Source organism: Primulina tabacum, chromosome 7, assembly GCF_025594145.1.
Source record: "Primulina tabacum isolate GXHZ01 chromosome 7, ASM2559414v2, whole genome shotgun sequence".
NCBI classification, from domain to species: domain Eukaryota; kingdom Viridiplantae; phylum Streptophyta; class Magnoliopsida; order Lamiales; family Gesneriaceae; genus Primulina; species Primulina tabacum.
In genome coordinates, this window is record NC_134556.1 from 1,544,312 (window position 1) to 1,562,598 (window position 18,287).

At 39.3% G+C, this 18,287-nt stretch overlaps 1 protein-coding gene across 1 annotated transcript; it reads left to right on the top strand.

The window, feature by feature from the left end:
* Window positions 1-1,963: 1,963 nt before the first annotated feature.
* LOC142551066 (uncharacterized) lies at window positions 1,964-16,458 on the top strand. Its single transcript, XM_075660109.1, has 4 exons — window positions 1,964-2,034; window positions 13,966-14,669; window positions 14,991-15,044; window positions 15,833-16,458. Exons 1-4 carry the CDS (start codon window positions 1,964-1,966, stop codon window positions 16,456-16,458), a joined length of 1,455 nt encoding a protein of 484 aa, XP_075516224.1.
* The last annotated feature ends 1,829 nt before the right edge of the window (window positions 16,459-18,287 follow it).

An 18,287-nucleotide genomic window follows, 5' to 3' on the forward strand; every position in this document is an offset into this window, starting at 1 on the left:
ACACCAAAACCGAAACCACATTCACACAGAAACTGAAAAGATGAAAACCGAGTGACTCTTGCATTGTTGATGTAAAAATCTGATGGATCCTTGAACCAATCCTTGAAGGAATGATTTGTTCACATCCTAGACATGTTAAGGTAGGGTTCTAACCATGGCTACAGCCCCTAGGACAGCCAGGATTCGAACACCCCTTAAACAACCCAATGACAGAAAAATCGTGAACCAAATCTGTAGCTTGTGGAAAATAGTTGCTATCATGCTTTTATTTGAAATGTTTGGACTCAAACCAATGAACCAACAACACTCTAACACACACTAATTCATGCCTAGACACATCCTTGAATGCCTGTAATCGAACCATATCCTGAACTCAACAAAACACATCACCCGTGAGATTTAAAAAAAACATAACCGAGAAGGGACTGTACCGTTTTCTTCATGTTGCTGTCAAATTTATGTTTTGGTTCGAGATTCATGAATATATACTGATTAAAATATCTAATATGTCTTGATTGAAGAGCAAAGAAATAATATATACATGTTAGGAATTTGTTTTGACAAAAACAAATCAAAACGACGAACACGACGCGACGGAATCGGAGTTGAGGATTCTTTTCTTTCTTACTCTTTCTGCTGCTGTTTTCACGATTTCTATGCTGCTATTTTCTGATATTTTTGGTCATAGGGATGGAGGAATATTATGTAATGGAGGTTATGGTTACAAGAGGTGTTAAAGGTGTCATAATATGCATTAAGGTGGGAAGTTACAAGTGAAGGCTTAGAATGAAATTTGAAATGCTTCTCATTCCCTTTGTTAGCCGATACATTTTTTTATTCTCAATGCACGATCAGCTCATTTTCTAGGCTCATAGGTTGAGGGGAAATGAAGTATATTATTACATTTGAATTTACTACTAATTAGTGAATTAAAGTGAGGGAATGAATTCACCTTAATGGTCATTGAGAGTAACGTGAATAGATTTACTACACCTTTGAATTGTCTTAACCGAAAATTATTATTCATTTGCATGGTATACTATTATTTAAACCTTGTATTTTAAATTCTTAAGGTTTTTAAATACCATTATATTTATTTTAGTGAATTAACCCATTAATTTAGGATAAACTCTTGCATGGCATACTTAACCTAAAATTTAAGTATTAAAATACTATATTTAATTTCTTAAATATATTATACTTAGATTAATTCATCCCAATTTGTTTACACATTTTAATTTAAGCTTTAATTAATTATTGAACCTAAAAGAACTTATTTGATAACTGAGCTCCCACTAATTTAATAAATACCAACGACATTCTTTTTCTTTAAATTAAATCATTCCTTGCCTTAAATTAAATTTAGGACTACTTTTCTTATTATTAGTCGTAACTCAAATCTCCGAACTCCGGTCCGGCCTCGCGTACTTATCCTGAAAAACTAAACATCTATCTTTAAAATAAATAATCATGACTTAATAATTATAAAAAATAGATTAAACACTTCATATATTTATAAAATTAATTTTTTTATATAAATAATAGCAATTATGTATGGCTTATACGTAATCTGATTTTCGGGTTCTACATTTGATCTCTTCTGCATCGCTATCACTAGAATGACTTTCTGAGTCAGAAGATTCGGAACTAGAATCCGCCCATTTTGCTTTGCTTTCTTCTGCAATCATCGCTTTGCGATCTCTTCTGGATTTCTTGTCATTCCTCATGTATTCCTTTTTCTTTTGATCATCTTTCTTTGGTTTAGGGCAATCAGCGATGAAATGCCCGACTTTTTTTATAACAAAAGGATGTCATGTCACCGAGTGGAGTATCCTTTTTGAAGTTTCGGTTAGGACCCTGGTAGGCTCGGTAATTCTACTTCATGAATCTGGAAAATTTATTCACAAATAAAGACATTGCCTCGTCGCTGATCTGTTCAGCTGTCTTTTCATATGTGCTTTCAATGGCAGTAGCAGGTGATGCACATGGAACAATTGCAGCAGTAGCAGTAGCAGTAGCAGTAACAGTAAGAGCGTTGGTAGAAGGATTTGATGAGGGCTCTTCTCCATTTCTCACTTCGAGTTCAAACTCATAGGCTTTTAAGTCTGCAAACAAGTCGTGTAGTTCTAACTTATTCAGATCTTTAGATACTCTCATAGCCATAGTTTTTATGTCTCATTCTCTGGGTAAAGCTCTCATAACTTTGAGTGCTATTTCTCTGTTGCCATATTCATTCCTAGAGCTGTTAACTCATTAACCAAGCTGCTGAAACGTTCATCAAACTCGCTCAGAGTTTCTCCAGCTTTCATTTTCAGATTCTCAAACTTCTGCATTGCTACAGACAACTTATTCTCCTTTGTCTGTTCATTTCCTTCACAGATTTGGATTAGTTTTTCCCAAATCTCTTTTGCAGTAGAACACATCTTGATCTTGCTAAAGGTGTTTTTATCAAGTGTTTTGTAGAGAATGTCCTTTCGCAACATTGTCTAGATTGGCTTTTTTTTTGTCCTCGCCAGTCCATTCAATTCTGTGCTTCTCAGTCATTTGTGGTGCCCCCTCAGTAACTGCAATAGCTGTATTTGGCTTTAAAATTTTCAGGGGACAATCTGTAATGACAAACCACATGTCATCATCCTGAGCTGCAAGATGAGTTGCATGCGGATCTTTGAGTCATCGAAATCTTCTTTTGAGAACATGGGAACTTTACTGAAATGTGCCATATCTGTTGTAAATATTTACAACAAGAAAAATCTGCTCTGATACCACTTGTTGGGGATTGATAAGGAGTTTATAGGGGGATGAATAAACTCTTTCATTTGATTAACGATTTTGCAAAGTGTGCTAGAATCATGTTAGAGATTATAGCTGGTCTTGTTTGAATGTAAGTCCAGCAGATCACAATAAGTGCGGAAACGTTCCAATGGAGTACGATGAGAAATAATAAAACAGTAGGCAGTAGAACGGTGGTTGTTTCTAGAAGTTCGAAGATAAAATCTTCTACGTCTCCCCTTCTTCTGTTTCCATAAGGTATCACTAAAAGACTTTGAATTTTACAGTACTACACTTGTACACACCCACTTCAGTAGGGCTCACCCTTAGCCTACTAAAACTCTTAGTTACACAACTCCGTAAAACGAATACAAAAAAGTTCTGGAAAAGACACTTCTCCAGTTTAAAAACTCTTCTCAATGATATAGTAAGATGTTTAGCTTGAAGAGGTTTATGAAACAGCAGCAGAACAAAGTGATCTCAGAAGATCGGATATGATAATAAAGTGTGTGCTGATTTTCTGTATATTGAGCTTTGAAGATAAGTAGTAGTTGATGATAGCTCAAACTTACGTTGGAATAATCGTTGCGTTGATAAAGATGATAACAGTGTTTCTATAAAGAATTGATCTTCTTATATATAGAAAGCTTGAGTCCAACGTAAACAAAAAAACAGCTTCTTTTGACTTCTAATAGACTCAGCTTTATTATCTAAAAAGGTTCATGCAGAAAGCTTTCAGAATAATCAGTCTCTCTTTTATACCAAAACTGGTAAGGCGCATTAAATAACTTCGTACAGCATTAATGGTGCAATTAATACTTGTACTAGGTAAAGTAACGGTAACATTTAAGATAGTAACGATCAAGTAAAAGACGATAAGTTACTTCTGCTTAAACTAATTTCTGCTTATAAAGCTACGTTCTGTTTCTGGTTTTTCTAAGCTGATAAGTATTCGAAGAATACTGCTTTTGTTAACGAGATACGATAGCTTCTATTTTTATATAGTCTTCTGGTTTTATCTATTACGACCTATTGGTTTTGACTCTCATCATCACAATTAAATTAAGTCTAACAATTTTTTTATTTTTTTAATTATATATATCATAGAGTAGCATAAAATATTCATGCTAAATCATTACCTTATTATGGCACGATCTATATTTATTTGAAACTTGGAATAACATTGAGATAATAAAAGATTTATTTAAGTTTTGGAATTTGATATAATATAAGAGTTTTTTGTTAAACCATTTGGTAAAAAATGAACCAGGAAATAGTAAACACAATGTTCTAGTTTAACCAAGAAATAATAAATTCATATTGTAGTTCTTCAGTCTATTTATCCAAGAGATGCGTTTAAGGCGTTTATGTGTGATTTTTTTATGAATTTATGTTTCTGAGGTGGACCTCATGTAAAATCCTCTACTGTTTAATTTCTTTGGTATATCTTTGTAAATTCCTTTTATGTTTTGTAAAAAGTTCCAAATGTACTGTAGAATCCGTAAATTAGACTACGTATAAGTCATGCATAATTCTAGTATTTTAAATTAAAATAATTTTATTGCATGAGTATTTAAATGCTTTTCTTTAAAGTTAATTATTTTATGCAGTAGTTTAAATTTTTATCTTTTCAGTTAATTCAGTGAGGCCGGACCTGAGTTGGAGTTTTGAGATAAAATTTAAGATTTAAGAAATCATGCCCAAAGTTTATTTTAGCTAGCTAATAAGTTAATTTAAGTTAAAAGAAGGTTTAAGGAATTATTTAAGTAACTAGAGGTAAGTAGGAAATAAGTTCATTTAGGTTCCATAATTAAGGTGTTAAGTCCCTAAATTATTTAAAGGATAGGTAAGGCTCTTAAGGTTTAAAATACACTAACTAAACAATATTTCCCTTCCATTTATTAGATTAATTCGGACACCCCCTTAGTGTCACAACAATTTTTTGACAACTCACCACTTTTGGCTCCTTCTTTATTATTTCTTGGCATGATAATCCTTTCATCTATTAAACCCCATTAATTAATATTAGATCATTATCCTAGCCTTGGTGGACATGTAGAATCGGTCACCCCATCCATTTCCCTCTCCAACAAATCAAATCATTTTGATAGCAAACCAATTCAAATTCAAAAGAGAGCAAGACTTGGTCTTGCCATCGCTTTTAAATTGCAACCCCTTCCCTCACTCCCCTAACCATCTCCCCCTCTTCCTATTCACCAAAACCTGAGAGTGATTAAGAGGAAATTCAGTGTAAAAATCATGAGGTAGCTAGAGAATAACAAGAGAAAAAACAAGAAAGAAAAGCGCTCCGTCTCCTCCGCGCTGCGTCGTTGTGTTTCTTTTGTTTTCTTCGAAACAGAAAATATCCAGGCATGTGTATATTCCCCTTGTTCTTCAATCAAGTCATATTAACATTTTATAAACATTATATGATCATCATTTCCATGGCATAACCTGAAATATATCAAGAACTTTTCAAAATAAAAGATGCAGATTTCGGCTCTTCCATTTCATGCTTCACGGGTTGCTTGTTTTCATTGTTTCAGGTGTTGGTTCGTGTCCAGGCTTCCAAGGCTGCCCCTAGGCATGTACTAGGACATGTTAGGAACACATTTGTCCATTGGTTCAAGTCCCATACAAACCGAAATCCAGAGATGACAGCAACACCCCATTAAGTGTCATCTTGTGCTCGATTTTTGAGTTGCTATCCATAGAGGATGTTTCTGATCTTGGCTGCCCTAGGGGACTATAGCCATGGTTAGAACACTTCCCTATCATGTCTAAAACGTGACCAAATCGCCCTTTTGAGGCTTGGTCCATGGTGGAATCGGTTTTTAATTCAAAACACAAGAATAGCCCCTTCCCCTTTCGGCTCTTCTCATTTTACAGCAAGTGTGGTTTTGAGTTTGGTGGTGTGGTGTGAATCTTGGTTGGCCTCTGGACCATAGCCACGGTTCATACCATACCCCTTGATGTCTAGATCATGCCATGGTCAATTAAATGCCCACTAGAACAACACGAGCCAGCAAGCGAAGCAATACACCTCACGCACGCAAGGGTGCTCTCGGGTGGGACTTTTCGGTCGGTTGCATGGCGTGGTTCGAATTGTGGCTGGCCTAGGGCCCTTAACCATGGTTCAAATCATTCCTTAGGATGTTGGTAAGAGCCTCTGGTTGGTGGTTCAAGCCCCAATGGCCGGTAGTCTCGAAAACGACACCAGGAAGCGAAGGCACGGCTGCTGTATTTTTGTGGACAGCAAGTGGTGTGTTGGTTCAGAGGCTCGTTCGATTCCTTCGTTTGCTTCTAGCCTATGGCCTTGGACTGGACAGTGCCTCATCAAGTTGGGAAGGTCATGTTTTTGGCCGTTTGTGATTCGGATCGTTTTATAGGTCATACAAGAAATTACGGTGCTATATGCCAAATTGACTCTCGAAAGAGCGTTTCATGTTTTGGCCTCCATTCACCAAAATTTTGACTTGAATCATTTTAGGAGCATTATTTCATCATTTTAAGTGTATTTTAATCATGACTAAATTATGGTTCGGTGTTGTTTCGGGTTGGCACAGAGTCATGATTAAATACGAAGTCGTTGGGCGTAATTGTCTCGTTTTTGGATTCAATTACAAAGTTTGGTCAAGAAAATCATTTGCATATTTTTCATTTTAAATTTAGGTCGCAGCGAGCCTGGGAACGATCCAATCCATGTAGGTAAAATAATCCAGGATATTTCATTACGCTATTTAATTATATTACGTGCATAAAAATATAAAATATTCATTTTTGAGATTTATGCGATGTTGCTTGTGGTCATTTCACTATCATGGGATTATTGTATCACCCGGTCGCAAGTTACCAGTCAGTTCAGTTCAGTTCCACCCAGTATACTGTGGCATTAGTCTGATCAGACGATTATTATTTCACCCGGCCGCCAGTTACCGGTCAGTTCAGTTTAGTTCAGTGCAGGGGCCACTTGCGTAGACCATAATCTCACCAGAAATATAGTACATGCTATTTCATTACAGGGCTCTTTGGAGCAAACATTTCACTTATGATTTTCAGTCAGTTATGCACGTATTATAATTGCTCATGACAAGTAATTTTCACATTATGCCTCATGACATGATATTTTTACTCCCATGCAACTTTATTATATTATTTACTCGTTATTTACGATATATGCATGCTGAGTCTTTAGGCTCATTAGACTTGATTGTTGTAGGTACTGATGATGTCGGGGCCGAGGGCGGGGACCAGTGAGCTAGCTTGGGTCGGCAGTAGTGGAACCCGAGGACCTCATTTACAGCACTTGCCATTTTTATGCTCAAACATTTTTATCAGTTGTTGGATTACTTTACTTGTTATTTTGTGAGCAATAATTTCTTCCGCTGCTATTTTTAAACGTTAAACTTGATTTATCAGTTTATTTTGTGAATGAGGCATTTTAATTATTTTAAAAAGAAAATTTTTAATTTTTTCGCAAATTTTCAAACATGAATTTTCGGGCCATTATAGCTGGTATCAGAGCCAGGTTCTGTAAAGGGTTGTACTACTACTGACCACGAGAAACTCATGAAGTCACGTCTTTGGTCTGTAAGCTTTACATTTACGCATTTTATTCAAAGCATGAATTATTTCACAGCATGCGTAATAGCCGAGCCTGGTGTACGGTACGGTTTAAGATTTCGTAAGTTTATTGAATACTTGGTCAAGTTTAAGTATAGTTTGGATGTTCAGAGTTTCGATTTAGGATTTATAGTATGGTTGGTTATAGATGATGTGTAGTGCTATTGTAGCGGCGTTACTATTAAATTCATGATAATTCGTATGTTGAGCCAATTGGTATGAGGCCAAGTGGAGTGATTAGATAAGACATAGAGGTGTAACTTTCTTATTTTGAGTTTTGTTCAAATCATTGTGGAAGGTAAGCCTAAAGAGCCCCGTAGTGTGTCGTGCGTTTCGTCGTTCCTCCAGTGACACATGTTGGGATATTTATCATAACTTTATACTCAGACCTCCAAATTATCTGAAATTTGGAGATCAAGAAAACATATAGGGCTACAACTTTGTAGTTTACAACTTTTTCTAATTCGGAAGGGAAGAGGCGTTTCTGAAGCGATCTTTAACGTGCAGTGCGCAGAGTGGCGCCCGAGCGGTAATATATGACCGCCCGAGCGCCACTACTTCTGGAAATTTGGGTTTCGGGCAGAATCATTGGCGCCCGAGCGGTAATTTTCGACCGCCCGAGCGCCGGGCACAGTACCAAAAACGTGTTTTCGGATTTTAAGTGTTTTAATGCAAGAGTTGTTTCAGAAATGGCCTATTCCTACCACTGTATCAGAGGTACGCAGTTTTCTCGGTTTGGCGGGTTATTGTCGTCGTTTTATTTCAGATTTCTCCAAGATTGCCCTGCCGTTAACCAATCTGACGAGGAAGACTGTGAAGTTTGAGTGGTCCAATGATTGCCAAAGTGGATTTCAAGAGTTGAAAGATAGATTGACGACAGCTCCGGTACTTGCATTGCCCAGTGGTTCAGAGGACTTTGTTGTTTATACTGACGCGTGGAAGAAGGGTCTTGGTGCAGTGCTGATGCAACGTGGAAAGGTTATAGCCTATGCTTCTCGCTAGTTGAAGGACTACGAGAAGAATTATCCTACGCATGATTTGGAGCTGGCAGCTGTGGTTTTCGCCCTGAAGATTTGGAGACATTACTTATATGGCGAAAAGTGTGAAATTTTCACGGACCACAAGAGTTTGAAGTATTTGTTTTCTCAGAAAGAACTCAATATGAGACAGAGGCGGTGGTTAGAGCTTGTCAAAGACTATGATGTGACTATTAGTTACCACCCAGGAAAGGCAAATGTTGTAGCAGATGCATTGAGCCGTAAGTCGAGTTCTTCTTTGAGTTCTTTGATTCAGAAGCCATTGTTGTTGGACTTGCAGCGAGAAGAGATAGCTTTGGTGGTTCCGGGAACCATTGCTTGCTTTTCAGCGTTGGTTATTTGGGCTACATTGACGGACAGGATCCGTAGAGAGCAGGTCAATGATTTACAGTTGACAGAGTTGAGAGCTAGAGCAGAGGAGAGAGGTAATTAAGAGTTTGGATTGAATGGAGATGGATTGGTGACTTTTAGAGGCCGTATTTGTATTCCTGTTGGTGATGATATTCGGCGAGACGTCTTGACAGAGGCACATACCGCGCCATATTTGATACATCCAGGTGGTACCAAGATGTATCAGGATCTTCGTAGACTCTATTGGTGGCCAGGTATGAAGAAAGATATTGCCATGTTTATTTCTCAGTGCCTAACTTGTCAGCAGGTGAAGATCGAGCACCAGAGACCTGCTGGGACATTGCTATCTTTGTCGATTCCTCAATGGAAATGGGAGCATATTACGATGGACTTCTTGACTGGTTTTCCCAGAACGCAGAAAGGTTTTAACTCTATTTGGGTTATTGATGATCGGTTGACCAAGTCAGCGCATTTTCTTCCAGTCAAGACGACGTATTCTATGAACCAGTATGCCGAAGAGTACATAGCATAGATTGTTAGACTTCATGGTGTTCCTGTGTCGATCGTGTCTGATCGTGACCCTAGATTTACTTCAGAATTTTGGAATAGTTTGCACAAAGCTATGGGTTCACGGTTAGCATTTAGTACAGCATATCACCCCAGAGCGACGGTCAATCAGAGAGAGTTATTCAGATTTTAGAGGATATGCTCAGAGCTTGTACTATTGATTATCCTGGTAGCTGGGATTCCAAATTGCCTCTTGTTGAGTTCACGTACAATAATAGTTACCAAGCGACGATTGGCATGGCACCGTATGAAGCCCTTTATGGCAGGAAGTGTAGATCTCCCTTGTATTGGGATGAGATTGGTGAGAGGAAGATGTTGGGTCCAGAGTTGGTCCAACAGACAGCTGATGTTGTTGCTGTTATTCGAGAGAGGATGAAGACAGCGCAGTCGAGACAGAAGAGTTATGCTGATGTGCATCGTAGACCGTTGCAGTTTGAGGTTGGCGACCATGTGTTCTTGAAGATAGCACCTCTCAAGGGTGTGATGCGGTTTGGCAAGAAGGGAAAGTTGAGTCCGAGATTTATTGGCCCATTTGAGATCTTGGACAGAGTTGGTGATCGAGCTTACAGGTTAGCCCTACCGCCAGATCTTGACAGATTTCATAATGTTTTTCATGTTTCAATGCTCAGGAAGTATATTGCGAATCCTTCCCATGTTCTTCGCCACGAGCCATTGGATTTGACGCCGAATTTGACATACCAAGAGAATCCGGTCAAGATTCTGGATCACAAAGTTTGAGTATTGAGAAACAAAGAGATCGGCATTGTTAAAGTCCTTTGGAGGAATCATTTGATTGAAGAAGCCACGTGGGAACCAGAGGATGAGATGAAAGAGAAGTATCCCGAGTTGTTTGCGCAGTGACGTTAATTTCGGGGACGAAATTCCTTTAAGAAGGGGAGATTGTAATAGCCGAGCCTGGTGTACGGTACGGTTTAAGATTTTGTAAGTTTATTGACTACTTGGTCAAGTTTAAGTATAGTTTGGATATTCAGAGTTTCGATTTAGGATTTATAGTATGGTTGGTTATAGATGATGTGTAGTGCTATTGTAGCGGCGTTACTATTAAATTCATGATAATTCGTATGTTGAGCCAATTGGTATGAGGCCAATTGGAGTGATTAGATAAGACATAGAGGTGTAACTTTCTTATTTTGAGTTTTGTTCAAATCATTGTGGAAGGTAAGCCTAAAGAGCCCCGTAGTGTGTCGTGCGTTTCGTCGTTCCTCCAGTGACACATGTTGGGAGATTTATCATAACTTTATACTCAGACCTCGAAATGATCTGAAATTTGGAGAGATTCAAGAAACCATATAGGGCTACAACTTTGTAGTTTACAACTTTTTCTAATTCGGAAGGGAAGAGGCGTTTCTGAAGCGATCTTTAACGTGCAGTGCTCAGAGTGGCGCCCGAGCGGTAATATATGACCGCCCGAGCGCCACTACTTCTGGAAATTTGGGTTTCGGGCAGAATCATTGGCGCCCGAGCGGTAATTTTCGACCGCCCGAGCGCCGGGCACAGTACCAAAAACGTGTTTTCGGATTTTAAGTGTTTTAATGCAAGAGTTGGTCTCATTTTTCCTCATTTCTTCCTTCTCACTTTTCGTTTCTTCTTCTCTTGGGAGACTAGGGTTCCAATTTCTCTCCTTTCTTTTCTTTAATCCAAGCTTCTTGTTAGTTATTTGTGTTGAGAGAAAGATTATTTTGGGATCAAGGAAGCTAAGGTAAGCTTTTGGTTTGGTTATTTCTTAGTTTTTGGTGTTGGAGATGTTATGGGTTTGTGATGGTGTTGATTCTTTGGCTTTTATGGTATTGTTGTTGGATTATTGGGTTATTGATGGTGCAAATTATGGTTTATTGTTGTAGGATTGCTACCAAGAGTATAGAATCAAGGTTTCAAGTGGTTGTAAGTGGAATCTCATTCTTGTGCTCACATGATAGTATATGTATTGTGTTTCAATGGTTTTAACATGTTATTCCCTTCCATTTGATCCATATTATGTATTGAATTACTTGATTGTATATTTGAGACAGTTGAATGTCTCAATTGTGAAAATGGGAATACAAGAGAAAAGAGTTTACAAAGTGTTTGATTAAATGCCCCAAAGAGAGTTTAAAATGATTTATGGATTGATAGATACATAGTCATAGATTGCATGCAATTAGTTGATCAACGACCATAGGCTTATATCCCTCAGAGTTATCGATTTATATCGATGGGATATAGGTACAGAGAAAGAGATACTATATAGATATCAATCCAACAGAGAAAAGAGAAATATCATCTTATTGTTATATTATTGCTATGTTATTCATGATTCAGAGTTGATGGTATTTAATGTTTTTAAAGCCATGTGAGTATGCTATGTACATTGCTATGTAAGAGTTCCACTTGCTGAGTTTTATACTCATTTCAGTTATTCATGTGATGCAGATAAGAGCGACGAACCAGGACGTTGATTGAAGCCGGGGTCATATGCATATAGAGATGGAAGGAAGTGGAAGATTATTTTGTTATACATGATCAAAATGATATTTTGTATTTTGATGCAACACTTTTTGGATCATGTATATTCTTTTGATGGTATATATATTGGAAATGTATTTTGAATCCTTCCTCCCTTTAAAGAAAAATTTTAAATTCCGCTGTTATTTTATAAAATGGGTCAGAGGTGTCACATTAAGTGGTATCAGAGCCCCGTTCTTCGGACCAATGCATATGACCTCGTCTACTTTCAACGGTCCGGGTATGTCTTCTTCTACATCTATTCATTGTTATCTATTGATTTGTATTGTGTGAGCACATTGTAGGAATAGATGCCTCCTAAGAGAAAAGCCGTAGAAGGTGAGGATAGTTCTTCTTCTAGAGTTGTCGATGAGTTCAGGAAGTTGTTGAAAGAGCAAGCCAAGGTCCATAGTGAGCAGATCCAACAGTTGGTACGTATGCAAGGTACAGGCCAAGGTAGAGGACATGGTAGAGGCCAAGTGGCTCAGGCAGTGGGAACCGATGGGATCTTTACTGCTTTCAAGAGGATGGATCCGCCTGAATTTGCAGGAAGCACCGATCCGTTGGTGGCCGTAGAATGGATCAAGGCACTTGAGGTGATTTTTGATCATCTCAACTACGAAGACAAAGACAGAATCAGTTGTGCAGTGTTCGTGTTAGTCAAGGCTGCACGCATTTGGTGGAATGCTACCAAAGTTAGTGTGGATGTTTCGACATTGAAGTGGCCAGAGTTCACTGATCTCTTTTATGACAAGTACTTCCCAGATGCACTTCGAGCACGGAAGGTGACTGAGTTCTTGGAGCTTCGACAAGAAGGTATGAATGTTGATGATTATAATCTGAAGATCGAGGAGGGCTGTCTGTTTGCCCCATACATTGCTTCCAATGACAAAAACAAATGTGCTCATTTCATTAGAGGCCTTCGAGCAGAGATCCTGAGGGACATCAATATGTCGAAGGCGGTGACATTCAAAGAGATTGTGGCTAAGGCCTTGTTGGCCGAACAAGATGAGAAAGACATTGCCAGGGAAAGACAGGCGAGGCAGCAGGCCATTGCTCCGAGAGACCAGGGTTCGAATCAAAGAGAAAGGGATCGTTTCAAGGGGAAAGGCAAGTTAGAGCCGAGTCCTAAACCACCGACAGTTCCATCTGATCCTGAGAAGCCATTGTGTCCCAAGTGTGGTAGGCATCATCGGGAAGAGTGCAGATTTGGTACTCATACTTGTTATCGATGTGGCACTGCAGGCCATATTGCCAAGGATTGTCCAAGAGGGGCGAGTAAAGAGAAGGTGCAGGGTCGCATCTTCACCATGACGAAGGAGGGTATAAACCATGATTCTTCTGTGATCTCTAGCACTATTTTAATTTCAGGCAGAGTAGCTACGACATTGATTGATACAGGTGCTACTCATTCTTTTATGTCTGAACTATTTTTGAGATCTTTGGGTATAGTTTCTTCTGTTCTTCCCCTCCAGTTTAATAGTTGTATTGCCTTCGGGGGATGTGTTGTGCCCGACATCTATTGTGTATGCGTGCTCTGTTCAAATTGATGAGCGAGTGGTTTATGCCGACTTGATTGTTATCCCGATGGTTGCGTTTGATATTATACTTGGCATGGATTGGCTATCAACCTATCGTGCAGTGATTGATTGCGTTGCTAAGATGGTGAAATTTGCAGATGATGGCAATAAGGAAGGTATGCTCGCCAGTGCAGGTACTTCGCTGGTCCTTCCTTTTATTTCGTTTCTTGAGGCTAAGAAGTTGTTGTTTAGAGGTTGTGATGGGTTTTTGGCTTCGATTGTGGATGTGGATAGAATTGTGAAGTTGAAATTGATGATATTGATGTTGTGAGAGAGTTCTCTTATGTTTTTGAGGATGATGTGCCGGGTTTACCGCCGGACAGAGATGTGGAGTTTGTGATTGACCTAGTTCGAGGTACGGTTCCTATTTCCAAGGCTCCGTACAGAATGGCCCCTACAGAGATGAAAGAGTTGAAGGCGCAGTTGCAGGATCTTTTGGATAAAGGTTTCATTCGGCCGAGTTCTTCGCCATGGGGAGCTCCGGTTCTTTTCGTCAAGAAGAAATATGGGTCTTTGCGGCTGTGTATTGATTATAGAGAGCTCAACAAAGTTACTATCAAGAATAAGTATCCGTTGCCACGGATAGATGACTTGTTTGATCAGCTGCAAGGGGCTACCGTGTTTTCGAAGATTGATTTGCGATCTGGCTATTATCAGTTGAAGGTTAGGGAGTCTGATATCCCTAAGACGGCGTTCCGGACCAGGTACAGTCATTATGAGTTCCTTGTGATGTCTTTTGGTCTGACTAATGCTCCTTCAATCTTCATGGATCTTATGAACCGAGTGTTCAAGCCTTATTTGGATAGCTTTGTCATTGTTTTCATCGATGACATATTGATCTATTCCAAGACCAGAGAGCTTCATGAAGAGCACCTCAGAGTTGTTCTTCAGTTGTTGAGAGAGAAGAGGTTGTATGCTAAGCTGAAGAAATGTGAATTCTGGTTGGAGCAGATTTCTTTCTTAGGCCATGTTGTTTCGAAGGATGGTATAGCTGTTGATCCAGTGAAGATAGAGGCAGTTCAGAAATGGCCTATTCCTACCACTGTATCAGAGGTACGCAGTTTTCTCGGTTTGGCGGGTTATTGTCGTCGTTTTATTTCAGATTTCTCCAAGATTTCCCTGCCGTTAACCAATCTGACGAGGAAGACTGTGAAGTTTGAGTGGTCCAATGATTGCCAAAGTGGATTTCAAGAGTTGAAAGATAGATTGACGACAGCTCCGGTACTTGCATTGCCCAGTGGTTCAAAGGACTTTGTTGTTTATACTGACGCGTGGAAGAAGGGTCTTGGTGCAGTGCTGATGCAACGTGGAAAGGTTATAGCCTATGCTTCTCGCTAGTTGAAGGACTACGAGAAGAATTATCCTACGCATGATTTGGAGCTGGCAGCTGTGGTTTTCGCCCTGAAGATTTGGAGACATTACTTATATGGCGAAAAGTGTGAAATTTTCACGGACCACAAGAGTTTGAAGTATTTGTTTTCTCAGAAAGAACTCAATATGAGACAGAGGCGGTGGTTAGAGCTTGTCAAAGACTATGATGTGACTATTAGTTACCACCCAGGAAAGGCAAATGTTGTAGCAGATGCAATGAGCCGTAAGTCGAGTTCTTCTTTGAGTTCTTTGATTCAGAAGCCAATGTTTTTGGACTTGCAGCGAGAAGAGATAGCTTTGGTGGTTCCGGGAACCATTGCTTGCTTTTCAGCGTTGGTTATTTGGGCTACATTGACGGACAGGATCCGTAGAGAGCAGGTCAATGATTTACAGTTGACAGAGTTGAGAGCTAGAGCAGAGGAGAGAGGTAATTAAGAGTTTGGATTGAATGGAGATGGATTGGTGACTTTTAGAGGCCGTATTTGTATTCCTGTTGGTGATGATATTCGGCGAGACGTCTTGACAGAGGCACATACCGCGCCATATTTGATACATCCAGGTGGTACCAAGATGTATCAGGATCTTCGTAGACTCTATTGGTGGCCAGGTATGAAGAAAGATATTGCCATGTTTATTTCTCAGTGCCTAACTTGTCAGCAGGTGAAGATCGAGCACCAGAGACCTGCTGGGACATTGCTATCTTTGTCGATTCCTCAATGGAAATGGGAGCATATTACGATGGACTTCTTGACTGGTTTTCCCAGAACGCAGAAAGGTTTTAACTCTATTTGGGTTATTGATGATCGGTTGACCAAGTCAGCGCATTTTCTTCCAGTCAAGACGACGTATTCTATGAACCAGTATGCCGAAGAGTACATAGCATAGATTGTTAGACTTCATGGTGTTCCTGTGTCGATCGTGTCTGATCGTGACCCTAGATTTACTTCAGAATTTTGGAATAGTTTGCACAAAGCTATGGGTTCACGGTTAGCATTTAGTACAGCATATCACCCCAGAGCGACGGTCAATCAGAGAGAGTTATTCAGATTTTAGAGGATATGCTCAGAGCTTGTACTATTGATTATCCTGGTAGCTGGGATTCCAAATTGCCTCTTGTTGAGTTCACGTACAATAATAGTTACCAAGCGACGATTGGCATGGCACCGTATGAAGCACTTTATGGCAGGAAGTGTAGATCTCCCTTGTATTGGGATGAGATTGGTGAGAGGAAGATGTTGGGTCCAGAGTTGGTCCAACAGACAGCTGATGTTGTTGCTGTTATTCGAGAGAGGATGAAGACAGCGCAGTCGAGACAGAAGAGTTATGCTGATGTGCATCGTAGACCGTTGCAGTTTGAGGTTGGCGACCATGTGTTCTTGAAGATAGCACCTCTCAAGGGTGTGATGCGGTTTGGCAAGAAGGGAAAGTTGAGTCCGAGATTTATTGGCCCATTTGAGATCTTGGACAGAGTTGGTGATCGAGCTTACAGGTTAGCCCTACCGCCAGATCTTGACAGAGTTCATAATGTTTTTCATGTTTCAATGCTCAGGAAGTATATTGCGAATCCTTCCCATGTTCTTCGCCACGAGCCATTGGATTTGACGCCGAATTTGACATACCAAGAGAATCCGGTCAAGATTCTGGATCACAAAGTTTGAGTATTGAGAAACAAAGAGATCGGCATTGTTAAAGTCCTTTGGAGGAATCATTTGATTGAAGAAGCCACGTGGGAACCAGAGGATGAGATGAAAGAGAAGTATCCCGAGTTGTTTGCGCAGTGACGTTAATTTCGGGGACGAAATTCCTTTAAGAAGGGGAGATTGTAATAGCCGAGCCTGGTGTACGGTACGGTTTAAGATTTTGTAAGTTTATTGACTACTTGGTCAAGTTTAAGTATAGTTTGGATATTCAGAGTTTCGATTTAGGATTTATAGTATGGTTAGTTATAGATGATGTGTAGTGCTATTGTAGCGGCGTTACTATTAAATTCATGATAATTCGTATGTTGAGCCAATTGGTATGAGGCCAATTGGAGTGATTAGATAAGACATAGAGGTGTAACTTTCTTATTTTGAGTTTTGTTCAAATCATTGTGGAAGGTAAGCCTAAAGAGCCCCGTAGTGTGTCGTGCGTTTCGTCGTTCCTCCAGTGACACATGTTGGGAGATTTATCATAACTTTATACTCAGACCTCGAAATGATCTGAAATTTGGAGAGATTCAAGAAACCATATAGGGCTACAACTTTGTAGTTTACAACTTTTTCTAATTCGGAAGGGAAGAGGCGTTTCTGAAGCGATCTTTAACGTGCAGTGCTCAGAGTGGCGCCCGAGCGGTAATATATGACCGCCCGAGCGCCACTACTTCTGGAAATTTGGGTTTCGGGCAGAATCATTGGCGCCCGAGCGGTAATTTTCGACCGCCCGAGCGCCGGGCACAGTACCAAAAACGTGTTTTCGGATTTTAAGTGTTTTAATGCAAGAGTTGGTCTCATTTTTCCTCATTTCTTCCTTCTCACTTTTCGTTTCTTCTTCTCTTGGGAGACTAGGGTTCCAATTTCTCTCCTTTCTTTTCTTTAATCCAAGCTTCTTGTTAGTTATTTGTGTTGAGAGAAAGATTATTTTGGGATCAAGGAAGCTAAGGTAAGCTTTTGGTTTGGTTATTTCTTAGTTTTTGGTGTTGGAGATGTTATGGGTTTGTGATGGTGTTGATTCTTTGGCTTTTATGGTATTGTTGTTGGATTATTGGGTTATTGATGGTGCAAATTATGGTTTATTGTTGTAGGATTGCTACCAAGAGTATAGAATCAAGGTTTCAAGTGGTTGTAAGTGGAATCTCATTCTTGTGCTCACATGATAGTATATGTATTGTGTTTCAATGGTTTTAACATGTTATTCCCTTCCATTTGATCCATATTTTGTATTGAATTACTTGATTGTATATTTGAGACAGTTGAATGTCTCAATTGTGAAAATGGGAATACAAGAGAAAAGAGTTTACAAAGTGTTTGATTAAATGCCCCAAAGAGAGTTTAAAATGATTTATGGATTGATAGATACATAGTCATAGATTGCATGCAATTAGTTGATCAACGACCATAGGCTTATATCCCTCAGAGTTATCGATTTATATCGATGGGATATAGGTACAGAGACAGAGATACTATATAGATATCAATCCAACAGAGAAAAGAGAAATACCATCTTATTGTTATATTATTGCTATGTTATTCATGATTCAGAGTTGATGGTATTTAATGTTTTTAAAGCCATGTGAGTATGCTATGTACATTGCTATGTAAGAGTTCCACTTGCTGAGTTTTATACTCATTTCAGTTATTCATGTGATGCAGATAAGAGCGACGAACCAGGACGTTGATTGAAGCCGGGGTCATATGCATATAGAGATGGAAGGAAGTGGAAGATTATTTTGTTATACATGATCAAAATGATATTTTGTATTTTGATGCAACACTTTTTGGATCATGTA